At 42.1% G+C, this 17,368-nt stretch overlaps 1 protein-coding gene across 7 annotated transcripts in view; it reads right to left on the bottom strand.

Moving 5' to 3' along the window:
• TSEN2 (tRNA splicing endonuclease subunit 2) overlaps positions 1-17,368 on the bottom strand; it is a 58,135-nt gene that overhangs the window by 19,573 nt on the left and 21,194 nt on the right. For all 7 annotated transcript variants that reach the window (XR_007514424.1, XR_007514425.1, XM_049862520.1 and 4 more), the window contains exons 5-7: positions 16,001-16,523; positions 14,783-14,860; positions 988-1,038 (exon numbers count right to left, since the gene is read on the bottom strand). Coding sequence is in view for 5 of the 7 variants with exons in the window: in XM_049862520.1 (XP_049718477.1) it covers positions 988-1,038; positions 14,783-14,860; positions 16,001-16,523 (652 nt within the window). In the remaining 2 variants the exon portion in view is untranslated. The remainder of the gene's footprint in view (positions 1-987; positions 1,039-14,782; positions 14,861-16,000; positions 16,524-17,368) is intronic.

Genomic DNA, 17,368 nt, shown 5'->3' with positions numbered 1-17,368 from the left:
GCTTTACAACACGGATGAACTTTGAAAACATTATGAAATCAGTCAATCACAAAAGGACAAGTATTGTATGATCTCACTAATTTGAAATACCTAGACTAGGTAATGTATAGAGATCAGAGTTTAAGAGTGGCTGCCAGGGGCGGGGGAGGGGGGGTAGGAGGAACCATTGTTTAGGTAACATAGAGTTTTTGTTTATGGTGATGGAAAATTTGGCAATGGTTATTAGTGATGGTTGCACATGATCAATATAATTGGTTTTACTGAATTGCACAGTCGAAAAATGTCGAACTGGCAAATGTTGTGTTCTCTATATGTTTACAACAATAGTAATAAAAAAAGTTAAAAACAAAACCAAGCACTGGGATAACCATGATATAGCTTTAAATATTACTTCTAACCATACTAACTGTGTGACCTTGGGTGAGTTAATTAATTTCTCTCTGCCTCAGCTACCTGACCTGTAAAAATCTTCCCAGGTGGATGGATGTACGGATTCGAGGTACTGCAGGTTCCATGCTGAAGACGTGGCCTTTCCCTCAGCAGGTACTAAACATTGGTAGCTCTTATTTTTTTTGTTAATTTTCAGTGTTGTTCTGATAAAGATTTCCTGATCATTATATAAAATATTGCTCTTCTCCTAGTCTCTGGGAATGAAATCAATCTAAAAGGGTAAAAGCTGGCTTTTGCCTGGACAGTCTCAATTTCGGACCCAAAACTCTTAGAGAAAAAATTAAACTCCTATTTTACTCTGCGGAAGTAAGCACATTTGTATGCCAGCAATATGGGAATTCGTACATTGCTTTTTTTTTTTTTTTAAATGTGCGGTAAATACACACACACACAAAACACCTGCCATTTCAACATTCTTCACACGTACACTTAGTGACATTCACTATGTCCAACCATCACCCTACCCATGCCCACCATAACACTGCTTTTAACATCAGGAAAATGTTAAGTGGTTTGTGTCTAAATAAAACATCTTACCTGCTCATAGTAAATGCTAAGACATCCCAGAGCATAGACAAGAAAGAATGCCTAAAAACAGACAAGGTAGAAAGCACTCATTAGAAATCATTCCACATCTTGAAAAATGACTTTACAGATTGATTTCTCTTCATCCCAAATCATCATCAAAATGGTCACATATCTTTAACAGAAATGGTTCAAATTTTAAGAATTAAAAAAAAAAAAAATCTAAGGAAATATGAATGTCACAAACTGGTTTAAATCAGTAAAAAACAAAATATTTGTATAGCTTTTCCATATTTCTTTTTTCCTTAAAAAACCACATAGCTTAATTGAAGGCTGATGTGAGTATAATAACAAAAAGCTTTACTTATTGGATTTTCCCCAATAAAATTAATAACCATATTAATTTGAGAAAAAAATATATACAGAAAGCAATCTGTGAAAAGGGGGGGCAGTGTGGATTTTGCTTGCACCACAAAAAGTGAGCTTCTCAGTCGTCCTGGCTGTAAAGTGACTTTTATTGAGTAAGCCGTATCTTGGCATTGAGGCCCCTGGGTGATGCAAACTATTAACATCCTCAGCAGCTAACTGAAAGGCTGGCAATTCAAGTCCACCCAGAGGCACCTTGGGAGAAAGGCCTGGTGATGTACTTCCAAAAAATCAGCCACTGAAAATCCTGTGAAGCACAGTTCTACCCTGGCACCCATGAAGTCTGTATGAGCGGGAATCGACTCGACCACAAGTCGTTCATCTTTGCATTGATGTCATCACATAATGACACGTTTTACTTGTGCTGGGAAGGGAGAAGGATGGCAAAAAAAGAGTTGGCCCTAGTTGAATAAAATAACACTTTACATAGAAATAAAAATAACTTTCTGATAAAATAATACAATGCCAAACACCAGTACAACCCAAATAGTTTCACGTTGTTCACTTTACTTGTATAGGGTAATTAGGTTCTACATACACACCTGAACAGATGGGATTGAAGTACGCAGTGGCTAAATGCTAGCCATTAGTTAAAGTGGGTTACTTTTCTTTAAATATGAGTTAAAGATTAGATTTATAACCAAAAAACAAATATTCTGCTTCTGCTAATGCTTCTGTGTCCTCTTGTGTAACATGGAAAGAGAAACAGTCTCCCCACCCCCCACCGCCCCTTGAGGGTCCTCATGCTTCTGTTTAACAGCAGTGCAATGACAGACAAAACTTCCTCAAGCTTGGTTCCTCACTCTGAACTCCCACATGCACATAGGAATTTAAGACAGCATAAGCTATACACAGGAAACCCTGGCGGCATAGCGGTTAAGTGCTACGGCTCCTAACCAAAGGGTCGGCAGTTTGAACCTGCCAGGTGCTCCTTGGAAACTCTATGGGGCAGTTCTATTCTGTCCTATAGGGTCGCTATGAGTCGGAATCGACTCAACGGCACTGGGTTTGGTTTGGTTTTGGTAAGCTATACATATACAAGTAGGGGGTTTCAAGTAGCTGCAAGGTCCTGCTAGGGAAACAGCTTAAGTGATCCCTCAGGAATTGCCCAAATCCATCCCACTGTCATTTTCTGCCTGGCTAACTGACGATGGTTCTCTTTAGAGCAGTGGTACTCAGAGTGTGGTCTGCAGACCCCTGGGGGTTCCCAAGACCCTTCCAGGAGGTCTCAAGGTCAAAACTGTTTTCATAGTAATATAAAGACGTTATTTGCCTTTTTCATGAACAGTCTCTCCAGAGGCTATGAGATGTGGGATACCACAACAGACTAAATCCAGAAGCGGGTGCGGAAATCCAGCTGGCTTCTATTCCGCCAGATCTTCCAGAAATTTGCAAAAAGGAAAAACAGTGCCTCTTTTCACTGAATTTTTTTGTTTTGAGAAATACATTTTCTTAAATGTATTATTTCTGTTAACATATACTAAGTTTAAATGAGTTAATTAACAAATGTTTAACATTCTTCTCAGTATTAATCTATAATTTGGTAAACTGATAGATATAACCCACATAAAATGTTCTTTGGGTTTCTCAACAATGTTTTAAGAGTAAAAGGGTCTGCAGATGAAAATATTCGAGAACCACTACTTTAGCTTTACCCAAATCCAAACCTAGAGCTTCTCTGATGATGAAGATGGCTGGCTGCCTGTCTACTGGCCCACTTCACACCCCCTCATCCAGGTTCCAGCCACACCACTGCCGGCATGGACATCCCTAGCCGCCTTCCTCTTCCCTGTATGGTCCATTGTCCACAGTAGCCCAACTCATCTTAACACGTGAAGAGCACGTTGCTGCCCTGGTTTATTGCTGTTGACAGTTACCATCAAGTTGGCCACAGCTCACGGTGACCTTACGTATACCAGAAAGAAATGCTGCCCAGTCCTGCATCGACTTCGTGACCACTGGTACGTTTGAGTCCACTGTTGTAGCTATTGTGTTAATCCATCTCCTTGAGGGCTTCTCTCATTTTTTTGTGGACCCTCTACTTTACCAAACACGATGTCTTTTTCTAGTGACTGGCCTTTCCTAATGACATGTCCAAAGTAAGCTAGCTGAAGTCTGGCCTTCCTTGCTTCTAAGGATACACGTGCGAAAGCTGCCCTGGTTAGAACCCTTCAAAGTGCTTTTGCTGCACTTGGAATAAAGTCCAAATTGTTTGCCACCACCTACAAGCTCTTGCATGGCCTTACTACTACTCTTTCTAGCTATCTTGACTCTACTTCTACCTCCAGAACACCCTAAGTTCACTCCCTTCCTCCTTTCCCCTCTGGAGTTGTCTTGTCTACCAGAACGCTCTGCCCAGATTCAAAGATCACTTCTCAGACAGGTCTTCTTGACCACCTTCAATGCAACCCCCACCCTGAATGCCTTCTTCACGGCACTTACTGCTGTCTGAAAACATCTTACTTGTGTCTCTCCCACTAGAGAACAAACTCCGTGAGAGCAGAAACTTTGCCTAGAAGGAAGTATGGCACATGGTGAGTGTTATGGATTGAATTGTGTCCCGCCATAATATGTACTGAAGTCCTGGCCTCTGTACTTGTGAATGTGATCCTCCTTAGAAATAAGGGGTTTCTCTTGTTATGTTAATAAGGCCATGCCAGAGTTAGGTGGGTCCCAAACCTAATCACTTCTGAGTTACAGACACACACACACACATAGGGGGAAGACAGATTAACAAAGACAGATGTATCTACAAGCCCAGAAATGCCAAGGATTGCTGGCAGCTACTTTGTTGTTATGTTGTTGTTAGGTGCTAACAGTTCGGACCCATAGTGACCCTATGTACAATGGAAAGAAACACTGCCTGGTCCTACGCCATCCTCACAATTGTTGTTATACTTGAGCCCACTGTTGCAGCCACTACATCAATACATCTCGTTGAGGGTCTCCCTCTTTTTTGCTCTCTACTATGCATAATGTCCTTTTCTAGGGACTGGTCCCTCATAATAACATGTCCGAAGTATGTGAGACAAAGTCTCTCCATCCATGCTTCCAAGGAGCATTCTGTCTTCCAAGACAGATTTGTTCATTCTTCTGGCAGTCCACGGTATATTCAATACTGCTCACAAACACCATAATTCAAAGGTGTCAATTCTTTGGTCTTCCTTATACATTGTCCTAGTTTTCGTATGCATATGAGGCAACTGAAAATACCATTGACTTGGGTCAGGCATACCTTAGTCTCCAAAGTGACACCTTAGCTTTTTAACACTTATTTAAAGAGGTGTTTTGAAGCAAATTTGCCCAATGTGATATGTCATTTGATTTCCTGACTGCTGCTTCTGTGGGCGTTGATTGTGGATCCAAGTACAATGAAATCCTTGACAACTTCAATCTTTTCTCCATTTACCATGATGTTGCTTACTGGTTCAGTTGTGACGATTTTTGTTTTCTTTACATTGAGGTGCAATCCATACTGAAGGCTGTAGTCGTTGATCTTCAACAGTAAGTGCTTCAAGTCCTCTTCACTTTCAGCAAGAAAGGTCACATACTGTAGGTTGTTAATGAGTCCTCCTCCAATCCTGATGCCTTGTTCTTCATATAGTCCAGCTTCTCGGATTATCTGCTCAGCATACTGACTGACTAAGTATGGTGAAAAGATACAACCCTGACGCACACCTTTCCTGACTTTAAACCACAAAGTATTCCCTTGTTCTGTTCAAATGACTACCTCTTAGTCTACATGCAGGTTCCTCATGAGTACAACTAATTGTCCTAGAATTCCCACTCCTCTCAATGTTATCCACAACTTGTTATGATCCACACAGTCAAATGCCTTTGCATAGTCAATAAAACACAGGTAAACATCTTTCTGGTATTCTCTGCTTTCAGCCAGGATCCATCCGACATCAGTAGCGATATCCCTCATTCAACGACCTCTTTGAATCAGGCTTGGATTTCTGACAGTGCCCTGTCAATGTGCTGCTGCAACCACTTTTGAATGATCTTCAGTAAAATATTACTTGCGTGTGATATCAATGACATTGTTCGATAATTTCCACAATCTGTTGGATCATCTTTGGAATGGGCACAAATAACATGGATCTCTCCCAGTCTTTTGGCCAGGTAGCTGTCTTCCAAATTTCTTGACATAGACGAGTGAGCACCTCCAGTGATGCACCAGTTCATTGAAACATCTCAACTGATATTCTGTCAATTCCTGGTGCCCTGTTTTTCGCCAATGCCTTTGGTGCAGCTTGGATTTCTTCCTTCAGTACCATCGGTTCTTGATCATATCCTACCTCCTAAAATGGCTCAATGTCGATCAGTTTTGTTGGTACAGTGGCTCTGTATATTCCTTCCATCTTCATTTGATGCTTCCTACGTGGTTCAATACTTTGCCTATAGAATCCTTCAATATTGCAACTTGAGGCTTGAGTTTTTTCTTCAGTTCTTTCAGCTTGAGAAATGCCAAATGTGTTCTTCCCTGTTGGTTTTCTAACTCCAGGTCTTTGCACATTTCATTATAATACTTTATTTTGTCTTCTCAAGCTGCCCTTTGAAATCTTCTGTTCAGCTCTTTTATTTCATCATTTCTCCTTTTTGCTTTAGCCGCTCTACATTCAAGACCAAGTTTTAGAGTCTCTTCTGACATCCATTTTGGTCTTTTCTGTCTTTTTAATGACTTTTGCTTTCTTCATGTATGATGTCCTTCCACAACCTGTCTCGTCTTCGGTCAGTGGCGTGCAGTGCATCAAATCTACTCTTGGGATGGTCTCTAAATTCTGGTGGGATATACTTAAGGTCGAATTTGGCTTTTGGGGACCTGTTCTAATTTTCTTTTGTTTCAACTTGAAGTTGCATATCAGCAATTCATGGTCTGTTCCACAGTCGTCCCCGGGCCTTGTTCTGACTGGATGATATTGAGCTTCTCCATTGTCTCCTTCCACAGATGTAGTCGATTTGATTCCTGTGTATTCCATATAGTGAGGTCCGTGGGTTTATTTGCTGTTTATGTTGGTGAAAAAGGTATATGCAATGAAGAAGTCTTTGGTCTTGCAAAATTTTATCATGCACTCTCCAACATCATTACTATCACCAAGACCTTATTTTCCAACTACTGATGTTCCTTGTTTCCAACTTTTGCATTCCAATCATCCATAATTATCAATGTATCTTGATTGCATGTTTGATCAATTTCAGACTGCAGAAGTTGGTAAAAATCTTTAATTTTCTCATCTTTGGCATTAGTGGTTGGTGCCAGAAGCTGAAATAGACAAAGAGGGACCTCCCCTTAGAGCCACACCTCTAATTTAGACATCTAGCCACATGAACTGTGAGAAAATATATTTGTGTTCTTTAAAACCACCCACTTGTGGTATTTCTGTTATGGCAGCTCTAGGTACCTAAGCAGTGGGTGCTCAGTTTCTGTGTTGAAAGAATAAAAAGGGAGGTTTCCCAGATCCTGCCCTTGGTTTGGGACCAAATGATCTAGCTGCCCTAGAGCAGGTCTCTGCACTCGGACTCTGTAGGCTCCTCCTCTTCACTGTGAGCACTTAACATCCTGCTTCTCCTCTCAGCTGTTGTAGGTGGCCCTGCCCAGTGTCCTACAATCTTACTTTCACCATTTCCTTTCCCATCACCTAATACTTAATAATAGAGAATATCACGCTTTCCAGATGGACACAGATAGTACCCATCTACCCTAAAGGGGCAGTGGAAACACAAAGTTGTTTCCTCTCAGAGCCAAGTTCTTTCTTCATTTTCGTGTAATTTGCACTTCTTGGTTTGGATGGTACAGCACACAGAATGAACTTTGAGGTTGACAGACCTAGGTACAAATCTTCATTATTAGTTGTTATTGTTAGCTGCCGCTGAGTCAGCCCCCAACTCATGGCAACCCCACGAACAACAGAATGTAACACTGTCTGGTCCTGTGTCATCCCCATGACCAACAGCATTCAGGATCCTTGTGATATATTGGGTTTTCACTGGCTGCTATTTGGAAGTAGAGCTCTAGGCCTTTCTTCCTAGTCTAGGAGCTCTACTGAAATCTGTTTGCATCATATTGTTTTTGTTGTAGTGTGCATTGAGTTGATTCGGATCATAAAATATATCTTAAAATAAATCAAACCAGTTGACTGTGACTCATGGTAGCCCATGTCTGTCAGAGTAGAGCTGCTCCATAGAGTTTTCAAGGTTGTGACCACCAGGCCTTTCTCCAAGGCTCCTCTGGGTGGATTTGAACCTTTTGGTCAATAGGCAATCTTTCAATTAGTAACTGAGCTCTTAACCATATTCGCCACCCAGGGCTTCCTTTCCTTAAATACTAGGTTTTCATACATAGTGACTACACCATTTAAGTAAATGCTATTTTTTTCCTCTGGTTGGGCATCTGGGGCTGTAATTCAGGTATGCCAGATTCCATCCTCCGTGACCTACATCTTTGTAATTAACATGTAAGCCCGTACCCTTCCTAAACTGGACATGACAAAGATTTGATGTTTACTCCCTGTGGGTATCCATTTCAGGGACAACTAAATTGCCATGCCAGTGAGCTAATTTGTTCCATTGCTCCTTAGTATCTGTTTTTCCATTATGATGCTTGCGGTTCCTAATTAGATTCAGAGCGACGACGTTAACAACAGTCATTAAACTCTTCCCTCCATCTTATTAGTGCTATAAAAGTAAAATTTCACAAATGAAATCTCAGGGGACAGAATCATCAACCTCCACAGGCCTCCTCCATCTACTGATGATTTAATTCTAAATAAAACCAATTCAGTTAAGATCCTCTCCATCTATAATAGCTAACAGCGGTTTGCAGAGATTCATAAAAACCATCACCATTTTAGACAAATAAAAATGAGGCATTGGTTTCATCAGTTCTTAGGGCGGAAATGTTCGCTGATGATGGAAAGACACTGATCAGTTCCTGAAGAACTTCTGTCCTATAAACACCAGGAAGGAATCTCTTGCCAGGCAAGGCTTGAACTTTTCCAGGCTACGAGATCTAAATGGTTATTAGAAAGAGAGGGGAACTCAAGTTAATTGAGCACCTAAGTGCTTCGCATAGTTGATGTCACTGAATCTTTACAGTAACTATGAAGGCATGACCACCCCCATTTTACACATGGATATATACAGGTATAAACTTCTATACTGACACTATACTAACACGCAAATATATGCACGTATAAACTTCTATACTGACACTATACTCACACGCGGATATATGCACGTATAAACTACACTGACACTATACTAACACACAGATATATGCACGTATAAACTTCTATACTGACACTATACTAACACGCGGATATATGCACGTATAAACTTCCATACTGACACTATGCTAACACACGGATATATACACGTATAAACTCCTGCACTGATACTATGCTAATACGCGGATATATGCATGTATAAACTCCTGTACTGACACTATACTAACACGCGGATATATGCACGTATAAACTCCTGTACTGACACTATACTAACACGCGGATATATGCACGTATAAACTCCTGTACTGACACTATACTAACACGCGGATATATGCACGTATAAACTTCTATACTGACACTATACTAACACGTGGATATATGCACGTATAAACTTCTATACTGACACTATGCTAACACGCGGATATATGCACGTATAAACTCCTGTACTGACACTATACTAACACGCGGATATATGCACGTATAAACTTCTATACTGACACTATACTAACACGCGGATATATGCACGTATAAACTTCTATACTGACACTATGCTAACACGCGGATATATGCACGTATAAACTCCTATACTGACACTATGCTAACACGCGGATATATGCACGTATAAACTCCTGTACTGACACTATGCTAACACGCGGATATATGCACGTATAAACTCCTGTACTGACACTATACTAACACGCGGATATATGCACGTATAAACTTCTATACTGACACTATACTAACACGCGGATATATGCACGTATAAACTCCTGTACTGACACTATATTAACACGCGGATATATGCACGTATAAACTTCTATACTGACACTATACTAACACGCGGATATATGCACGTATAAACTCCTGTACTGACACTATACTAACACACGGATATATGCACGTATAAACTTCTATACTGACACTATACTAACACCGACTGAGGCACTGGTGGTTCAGTGTTAGAATTCTTGCCTTCCATGCAGGAGAGCTGGGTTTAATTCTCAGCTGAAACATCTCATGAGCAGCCGCTACACGTCAGTGGAGAGCTGCATGTTGCTATGATGTGAACAGGAGCCCTGATGGCGCAGTGGTTAAGCCCTCAGCTGCTCACCAAAAGGTCGGTGGTTGAACCCCATCCAGAGGCTGTACAGGAGAAAAGACCTGGTGGTCAGCTCCCGTAAAGATTCCTGCCTAGGAAATCCTGTGGGACAGTTCTACTCTGTCCTATAGGGTCACTGTGAGTTGGAATCAACTCAACAACAACATCATGATGCAAACAGGTTTCAGCAGAGGTTCTAGACTAAGACAGACTAAGAAGAAAGGCCTAGCGCTCTACTTCCAAATATCAGCCAGTGAAAACTCCATGGATCACAAAGGTCCAATCTGCAACTAATCATGGGGATGGTGCGGACCAGGCAGCATTTCATTCTGTTGTTCACAGGGTCACCGTGAGTCGGGGGCTGATGCTACTGCTGCTAACAACAACAACAGCAGCTGATAATGAAGACGTGCACTCAGGTCTGTCAATCTCAAAGTTCATGCGATGTGCTGCACCATACAAACCAAGAAGTGCAAATTGTAAGAAAATGAAGAGAGGACTTGGCTCTGAGAGGAAACAACTGTGCTTCTACTGCATCTAGTTTTGGATAATCCGCTGGATTTTCAACAAACGTCAAGAATAGTTTACTGTGTTTGCTTAAAAGACTACTGAGTGAAACACACCCAGTTATGATTCAAATATCAATAAGGCTTTCCTTTTGCTTATAAAATTTATATTTACAGTACAGAGTGAAGAGCAAGGTACTGAACACGTAGGGAAGCAAAGTCTGCCTTCAAACTGAATTACCTAAATGGTCACTCCTTGGCCAGACTGATTCATTTTTAGAAGGAAAAAAAAACTTAATTTAATATAAAAGATTAAGACAAGATGGTCTACTCATGCATAGGCGAAGGTGAATCTGCTGTTGTCACCAAGTCAGCTCTGACTCATGGCAACCCCGTGCACAAGAGGACAAAGGGTAGCCTGGTCCTGCATCATCCTCACAATGTAGCATGTTTGAGTCCACTGTTGTGGCTGTCACGTCAACCCATCTCATCAAGGGCCTCTCTCACCCTTGATGGCCCTACTCCAACAAACATGATGTCCTCCTCTAGCGATTTATCCTTCCTGATGAAATGTCCAAAGCAAGCAAGTTGGATGATGCTCTGTTGTGATCCATGAGTTATCACTGGCTAAGTTTCAAAGCAGATCACCAGGCCTTTCTTCCTATTGTCTTAGTCTGGAAACTCCACTGAAACCTGCCCATTATGGGTGACCCTACTGGTATTGGAAATACTGGTGGCATAGTTTCCAGTATCATGGTAACACACAAGCCACCACAGTACAACAAACTAACAGACAGGTGGTGGGAAGGTAAAGCAGCTCCTCATAATTTATTACTGAAAATTTTCTAAAAGCTCAGACAGAAGGAAAATAAAGAGAAATGAGTCAAAGTAGTCTTAAAGTGTCACAGGAAAAAAAAAAAATTTGAGGAGCTTAAGTACATTTAGAAAAGCTGAATTAAGATCACTGGGCTATATGATAAATGGGTGTGGTTTTAAGCCACTCAGTTCATGGTCATTATTACAGCCAACCCCCCCCCAAAAAAAAACACAGCGCCGTTGAGTCGATTCCAACTCATATTATTACAGCAGCAATTGAAAATTAACACAATTGCTTACTGGTCTCATGAGCCTATGGCTTCTCTCCCTTGTTAGAGTTTAAGCCAGAGCTGTGTCTTATATATTTTAATGTGTTCCCTTCACAGCTTAGCATGAGTCTCTGTATAAATCTGGCCCTCAGCTACATAAACCAGAGACTCCATCAGCCTGAGACCAGAAGAACTAGATGGTGCCCGGCTACCACCAATCATCACCCTGACAGGGAATACAACAGAGAGTCCCTGAGGGAGCAGGAGAAATGTGTGGTGCAGAACTCAAATTCACCTACAAGACCAGACTTAATTGTCTGACTGAGACTAGAGGAACTCCAGAAGACATGGCCCCCCGGACTCTCTGTTAACCTAGAACTAAAACCATACCTGAAGCCAACTCTTCAGAAAAAGATTAGACTGGACTATAAAACATAAAACAATACTCGTGAAGACTGTGCTTCCTAGTTCAAGTAGATACACTAGACTAAATGGGCAGCTCCTGTCCAGAGGCAGGATGAGAAGGCAGAAAGAGTAGGAGTTGCTTGAATGGACATGGGAAACCCTGGGTGGAAAGGGGGAGTGTGCTATCACATTATAGGGATAGCAACTAGGGTCACCTAACAATATGTGTAAAAATTTTTGTATGAGAAATTAACTTGAGCTGTAAACGTTCACCTAAAGCACAATTAAAAAAAAAAAAAAATTGGTCCTCGGCCAGGTAGGGACTGGAGTGGCCAGAGCTCACGGCCTGTTCTCCTCTGGCTGCAAGCAACCCTACCAGTATTTCTCTAAAGGCACTGTATAAATAAGATCACTTTCTATTTGTGCACTGAACAAAGCCAAGTTAAAAAAACCACTCAGTCGTGTCCAGTTGATTCTAACTACGGTGACCTCATGTGTGTCAGAGTAGAACCGTGTGCTCCACAGAGTCTTCATGGCTGTGACCTTTCGGAAGTAGACTGCTAGGCCTTTCTTCTAAGGTACCCCTGGGTGGACTCAAACTGCCAACCTTTCAGTTAGTAGCCAAGTGCTTAACCATTACACAACTTGGGCTTGCCCTCCTCAGCGCACTGGTGGTGTGTTCTGGTTGCCAGGTACTTGTTTGGGGAGAAGCAGAATACTCCTCAGGGCTCTGTGTGGTCAGCTGTAGCCCACAGGATACCAGAGCCCTTGGGAGCCATAAAGGGCCTGCTGGTTGCTGTGTAATTGTCCTTCCAGCTGGTCCTGGAGCTGCTGAGTAGCGTTGGTGGTGGTGTATAAGTGCTTGACACGAGGCCTGAGTCTCCCTGGGCTCTCCTGGGAGACTGTGCTATATGCTGTTATGACTGCTTTTATAGTAAAGAGCCAACACACTCAATGGACGGAAGAGGAATAATTCAAAAGTTTGCCTGCCCATGTTCACGAATATCATCAAGTCAGATGGAAGATTCAACAGATGACACAAGCAGGTAAAGCCCTTGAGTCACCAGGTGGGAGCCCTGTCCACAGAGCTTACAGATCTGGGGTCTGGCAGCATATAATGACTATCTCAGCAGGTTCACCTCTTCACTTGGGGATGTGGCAGACATTCTCTACAAGCAACAGAACAGTGAGCCCCTAGAGCTCCACATCCTGGAATGATGGCTGGACTTCAAAAACAGAAACAGGCACTTGAAAATACATCAAACCCCCTTCAATCCCAAGCGATCCATGAACACAGATGCAAAAATCCTCGACAAAATTCTAGCCAATAGAATTCAACAACATATCAAAAAATAATTCACCATGACCAAGTGGGATTCATACCAGGTATGAAGGGGTGGTTCAACATTAGAAAAACAATCAATGTAATCCATCACATACATAAAAGACAAGAACCACATGATCTTATCAATTGATGCAGAAAAGGCATTTGACAAAGTCTAACACCCATTCATGACAGAAACTCTCAGCAAAAAAAGAAAATGGGTATTTGCAGTGCTGTCCAACAGTGCTTTCTGTTATAATGGGAATGTCCTATACCTGTGCTGTCCCATACATGGCTACCAACCACAAGTGGCTGTGGAGTGTTTGAACTTGGCTGGTGCAACTGAAGAATACAATTTTAAATATTATTTAGTTTTAATTATCTTACATTCAAATGTAAATAGCCACATATGGCTAGAGGCTACCATATTGGACAGTTTAAACTAAACTGTCTCATCTGTAAAATAGGAGATGAAATAATTCCAAACATCCGTTCCTGCTCTGGAAGTCTATGCTTTGTACTGCTGACCTCTCTGCAAGATAGGAAGCACTGACCAGGAGACCAACAGCATATGGAGACACAACTCCTCTTCTGTGGGCACAGCTGTAGAACTACCAATGTCAATCTGTGCAGGAAGCACTTGTTGAGATCTACATACACAGCAAGCCCTGTGCCAGACACTGCAGCAGCTGTCAGAGGGGCAAGATGGCTCCCGGAGAAGAGGCACCCAAGGCATGAGACTGAAGAATGGGGGCGATCTTAAGAGGCAGAAAATATACTGCGTACAGTATAAAAACAAAACAAAATCCAAACCAGTTGCCATCGAGTCAACTCCAATTCATGGCGACCCCATGAGCATCAGAGTAGAACTGTGCACACAAGATTTTTAATGGCTTATTTTTTTAGAAGTAGATCACCAGGCCTTTCTTCCAAGGCACCCCTGGGTGGGTTTCAACCACCAACCTTTCATTTAGTAGTTGAGCACTTACCGGTTTGTGCCACCTGGGACTCCTTTGTACAGTATAAACAATGGCAAATAAAGAGAGAAGGAACATAGTGTGACCAGAGGATAGAGGAACTCCAAAGCAGAGGGGAAATATAATGTGGTTTATAGAAAACCACTTTTAGTCAACTTTTAAGAATGTGGCTATTGCGTTAAGTAAACGGAACACATATGCTCAGTGACTCTGCAGCAGGAAATCCTGGAACCCGTCCCCTTACACATTGGCAGTCACTACACGACTTGAATTATGTATCACAGCTTATTAAAGGCTGGTGAATCTCCACGAACCTTCTAAAAACCACTACCGTGTATAATTTAAATGAGTTATAGCTCAATAAAGCTGTTATAAAAAAAGAAAAAACACCTGATGAATGCTTGTGGCTGTCAGGTGCCGCTGAGTCAGTTCCAACTCATAGACATGATAACCAGTCAATATAAAGGCTTGATGTGAAAAGAAGTACTTAGATGAACCCCTCCAATCCCCTGTGGAATGATAGAGGAAAATCCCCCAATTTCTGAAATGTTAAAAGTAAAATTTTAGAATTGATGAAATAAAGGCCGGAGAGTGAAATTCAGGCAGGTCTACCTGGGAAGCCACCTATGGTGACTTCAACACTGCATTCCCCCAAAACCGCATGATGAGGTGGGCTCATTTACACGGTGCCGCCCAGGCCTTTAGGAAATGACCGTGAGGGTCTGGAGACCTACGGCTGAAATGATGAACACATACCTCCTCCAGGCTGAGCTGCAAATACTCAAAGATCCTGTACGGATTTCTTCTGCACGTTAGCCTCTTTGATTGCACCGACTGAAGGGAAAAAAAAAAAAAAAAATTAGAACAAATGGAGACATTACGGGTCATACAGAAGAGGCTGCATTTTAAAATTTAAAATTCCCAAGATCTACATGCTGTTGGGTAAATGTAAAAATGAAAATAAATAAATAAATATTTTTTTTTATTCTGGTAAAAATATATGTGACAAAACATTTTTCATTTCAATACCTGTAAAAGACGAATTTTTAATACTAATGTGGAAAAGGAAGTTTTGCTTTTTACTACTACTACTATTTTATTTCCTTTTTTTCCACCCATGAATTCTACCCCTGGTTAGAACATTCTGTTGGTCATGTCAATGTGTTGCTTCTTTTTTCAGCCAACTGTACCTTACAAGCATGCATTCTTGACGAGATAACACAAATCTCATTCTAAAGGTTACATAGTATTTCTTCAAAGGGCTGTTTCATGGTACTATTTAGCCATTCAGATTGTTTTTAATTTTTTAGATTATAGATAATCCCAGGGTAACTCTGTCTCTACCACCCATCTATCAGTTTGCTGTACCATGGCGGTTTGCGTGTTGCTATGATGCTGGAAGCTAGGTCACCAGTATTTCAAATACCAACAGGGTCAGCCATGGTGGACAGATTTCAGTGGTGCTTCCAGACTCAGATGCACTAGGAAGAAAGATCTGGAGATCTACTGATTCGATGGCAACTAACAACAATGACAACTATCTCTACAGTGAGTCCCTAATAAAGTGGTTCTTACTGTTTTCCAGTGCTTCTCTCGTGATGACATCTGCACACGAGACCCTCCGCCTTGGGCATACTCAAGATCATGTGTGACTACCACTGTATTTCTATCAAGTAAAGAGAGAATATTAATAAACCTGCTTTAATTTCTATATACATTTTAAGTCTGGTCATTCACAAATTTGATGTTCTAGTTGTAACAGTCCTCACATCTGATGTGCCCCAGGACTGGTACCCAGAGTCTCCTGGACCTCTTGGAGCGTTTGCAGTGTGGGCTTCTGCACAATTCTCACATGTCCCGGTGTTTCCTAAATGTCTGCTCCCAGGCACTAGTAAAGGACATTGCAGCTAACCAACATCTCAGCTGGCCCAAAGCAGGCGGTTTTGGGGGAATAATCTGATTTCTTCAACTTACTTCCTCGCTTGGTGTATCCTTTCCCATGCTCACATCACTAACCACTTCTTCCACAAGCACGTACTCATGATCAGTCCCCCTCTCTTTGGCAGAAAGGAGACCTTCGTGCCAGTCATCCTCCGGCTGAGAGCCACGTTGGAGAATGAGGTTATCATGGTGGCTGCACTGGACATGGGGCAGGGGTGCAGCTCCATCTACCGTGAGTTCATCAGAGCCATCTGCAGTTAGAGCGTCCTGCCTGGAACCATCCTGCGGGTAGGCAGATGGGTTGCTCAGGTCCTCCACATCATCTGACTCTCCAGCGTCTCCATTCATCGCAGAAAGTTTCTCTCTACCCGCCGGGCCTTCCACGTCGGGGTCCACTTCAGAGCTGAGCTCACTCTGCAAATGAGTCCCTCTGTACCTTTGCAAACAAGGGTGCTCGAGTGACTTGGTGTAATCCTGCAGGATGCTGTGCACGGCACTTTCTTCCTGCCCCTGCCTACGCAGGAGCTCTGCAGCCCATTCTACGCTTCGCTGGTACCTGCAAAACGGACAGATGGTTGGTAACAATACCAGAATCTCCAAGGTTAAAAGACAAACTACAGGGACAACAAAGCATACGAAAAAGACTGGAACGCCAGACTCCAAAATGTCCACAGCAGTTTCACTGAGTGGTGGGTTATAGGCAAATATTTTCTTCTTTACATCTTTCTGCAAAAAGTATGTATTACTTTTCATAATCAGGAAAAAAACTGGCTGCCCATAAAATAGCAGGCTGTCCTTTTGCCTGTCACACGGCCACTGATGCATACAGTTAAGAGAACTTTCACTTGAGAGACCTAAAAAGAACCTTTGCTCTTCCTATCACCTAAAGCATTGGCTCTTATAGGCTTCCTGGGTCTATAAAACCTGGTCTATGAACCTCCCTAAATTGAATACAAACTTGTGCGTCAGTATGCATTTCTTTGGAGATGGGATCCACAACTTTCACATCAAATTCCTTGACTCAGAAATGTGAGAGAAGCACTGAATTAAAGGGTCAACAGCAGAGGATCTGGAACTGAGAGAGAGCGTACACAGGTCGCTGCTGTGCTCTGCGCCATCGAGAGGTCAAGGCAGACACAAGTTCAAATCCTCGCCCTGTCATGTTCTCACACTAGCAAGGTGGCCCTGCCTTGCTGAGGCTCACTTATGAATCTGCAAATCAGGGACAACTGCACCTGCCTCACGGGCCTGCTGCAAGAATTAAAGGGGAAAAGACATGTAAAGTGCTTAGCATGTAATAAGTGCTCAATAAATACCCAGATGAAGATGGACTAAGAAGAAAGGCCTGGCAATCTACTGCTGAAAACCAGCCAACGAAAACCCTACAATCACAACGGTCTG

Source organism: Elephas maximus, chromosome 20 (assembly GCF_024166365.1).
Source record: "Elephas maximus indicus isolate mEleMax1 chromosome 20, mEleMax1 primary haplotype, whole genome shotgun sequence".
NCBI lineage: Eukaryota > Metazoa > Chordata > Mammalia > Proboscidea > Elephantidae > Elephas > Elephas maximus.
The sequence above is the reverse complement of the archived record's forward strand: the minus strand, read 5'-3'. Positions and strand labels throughout refer to the sequence as shown.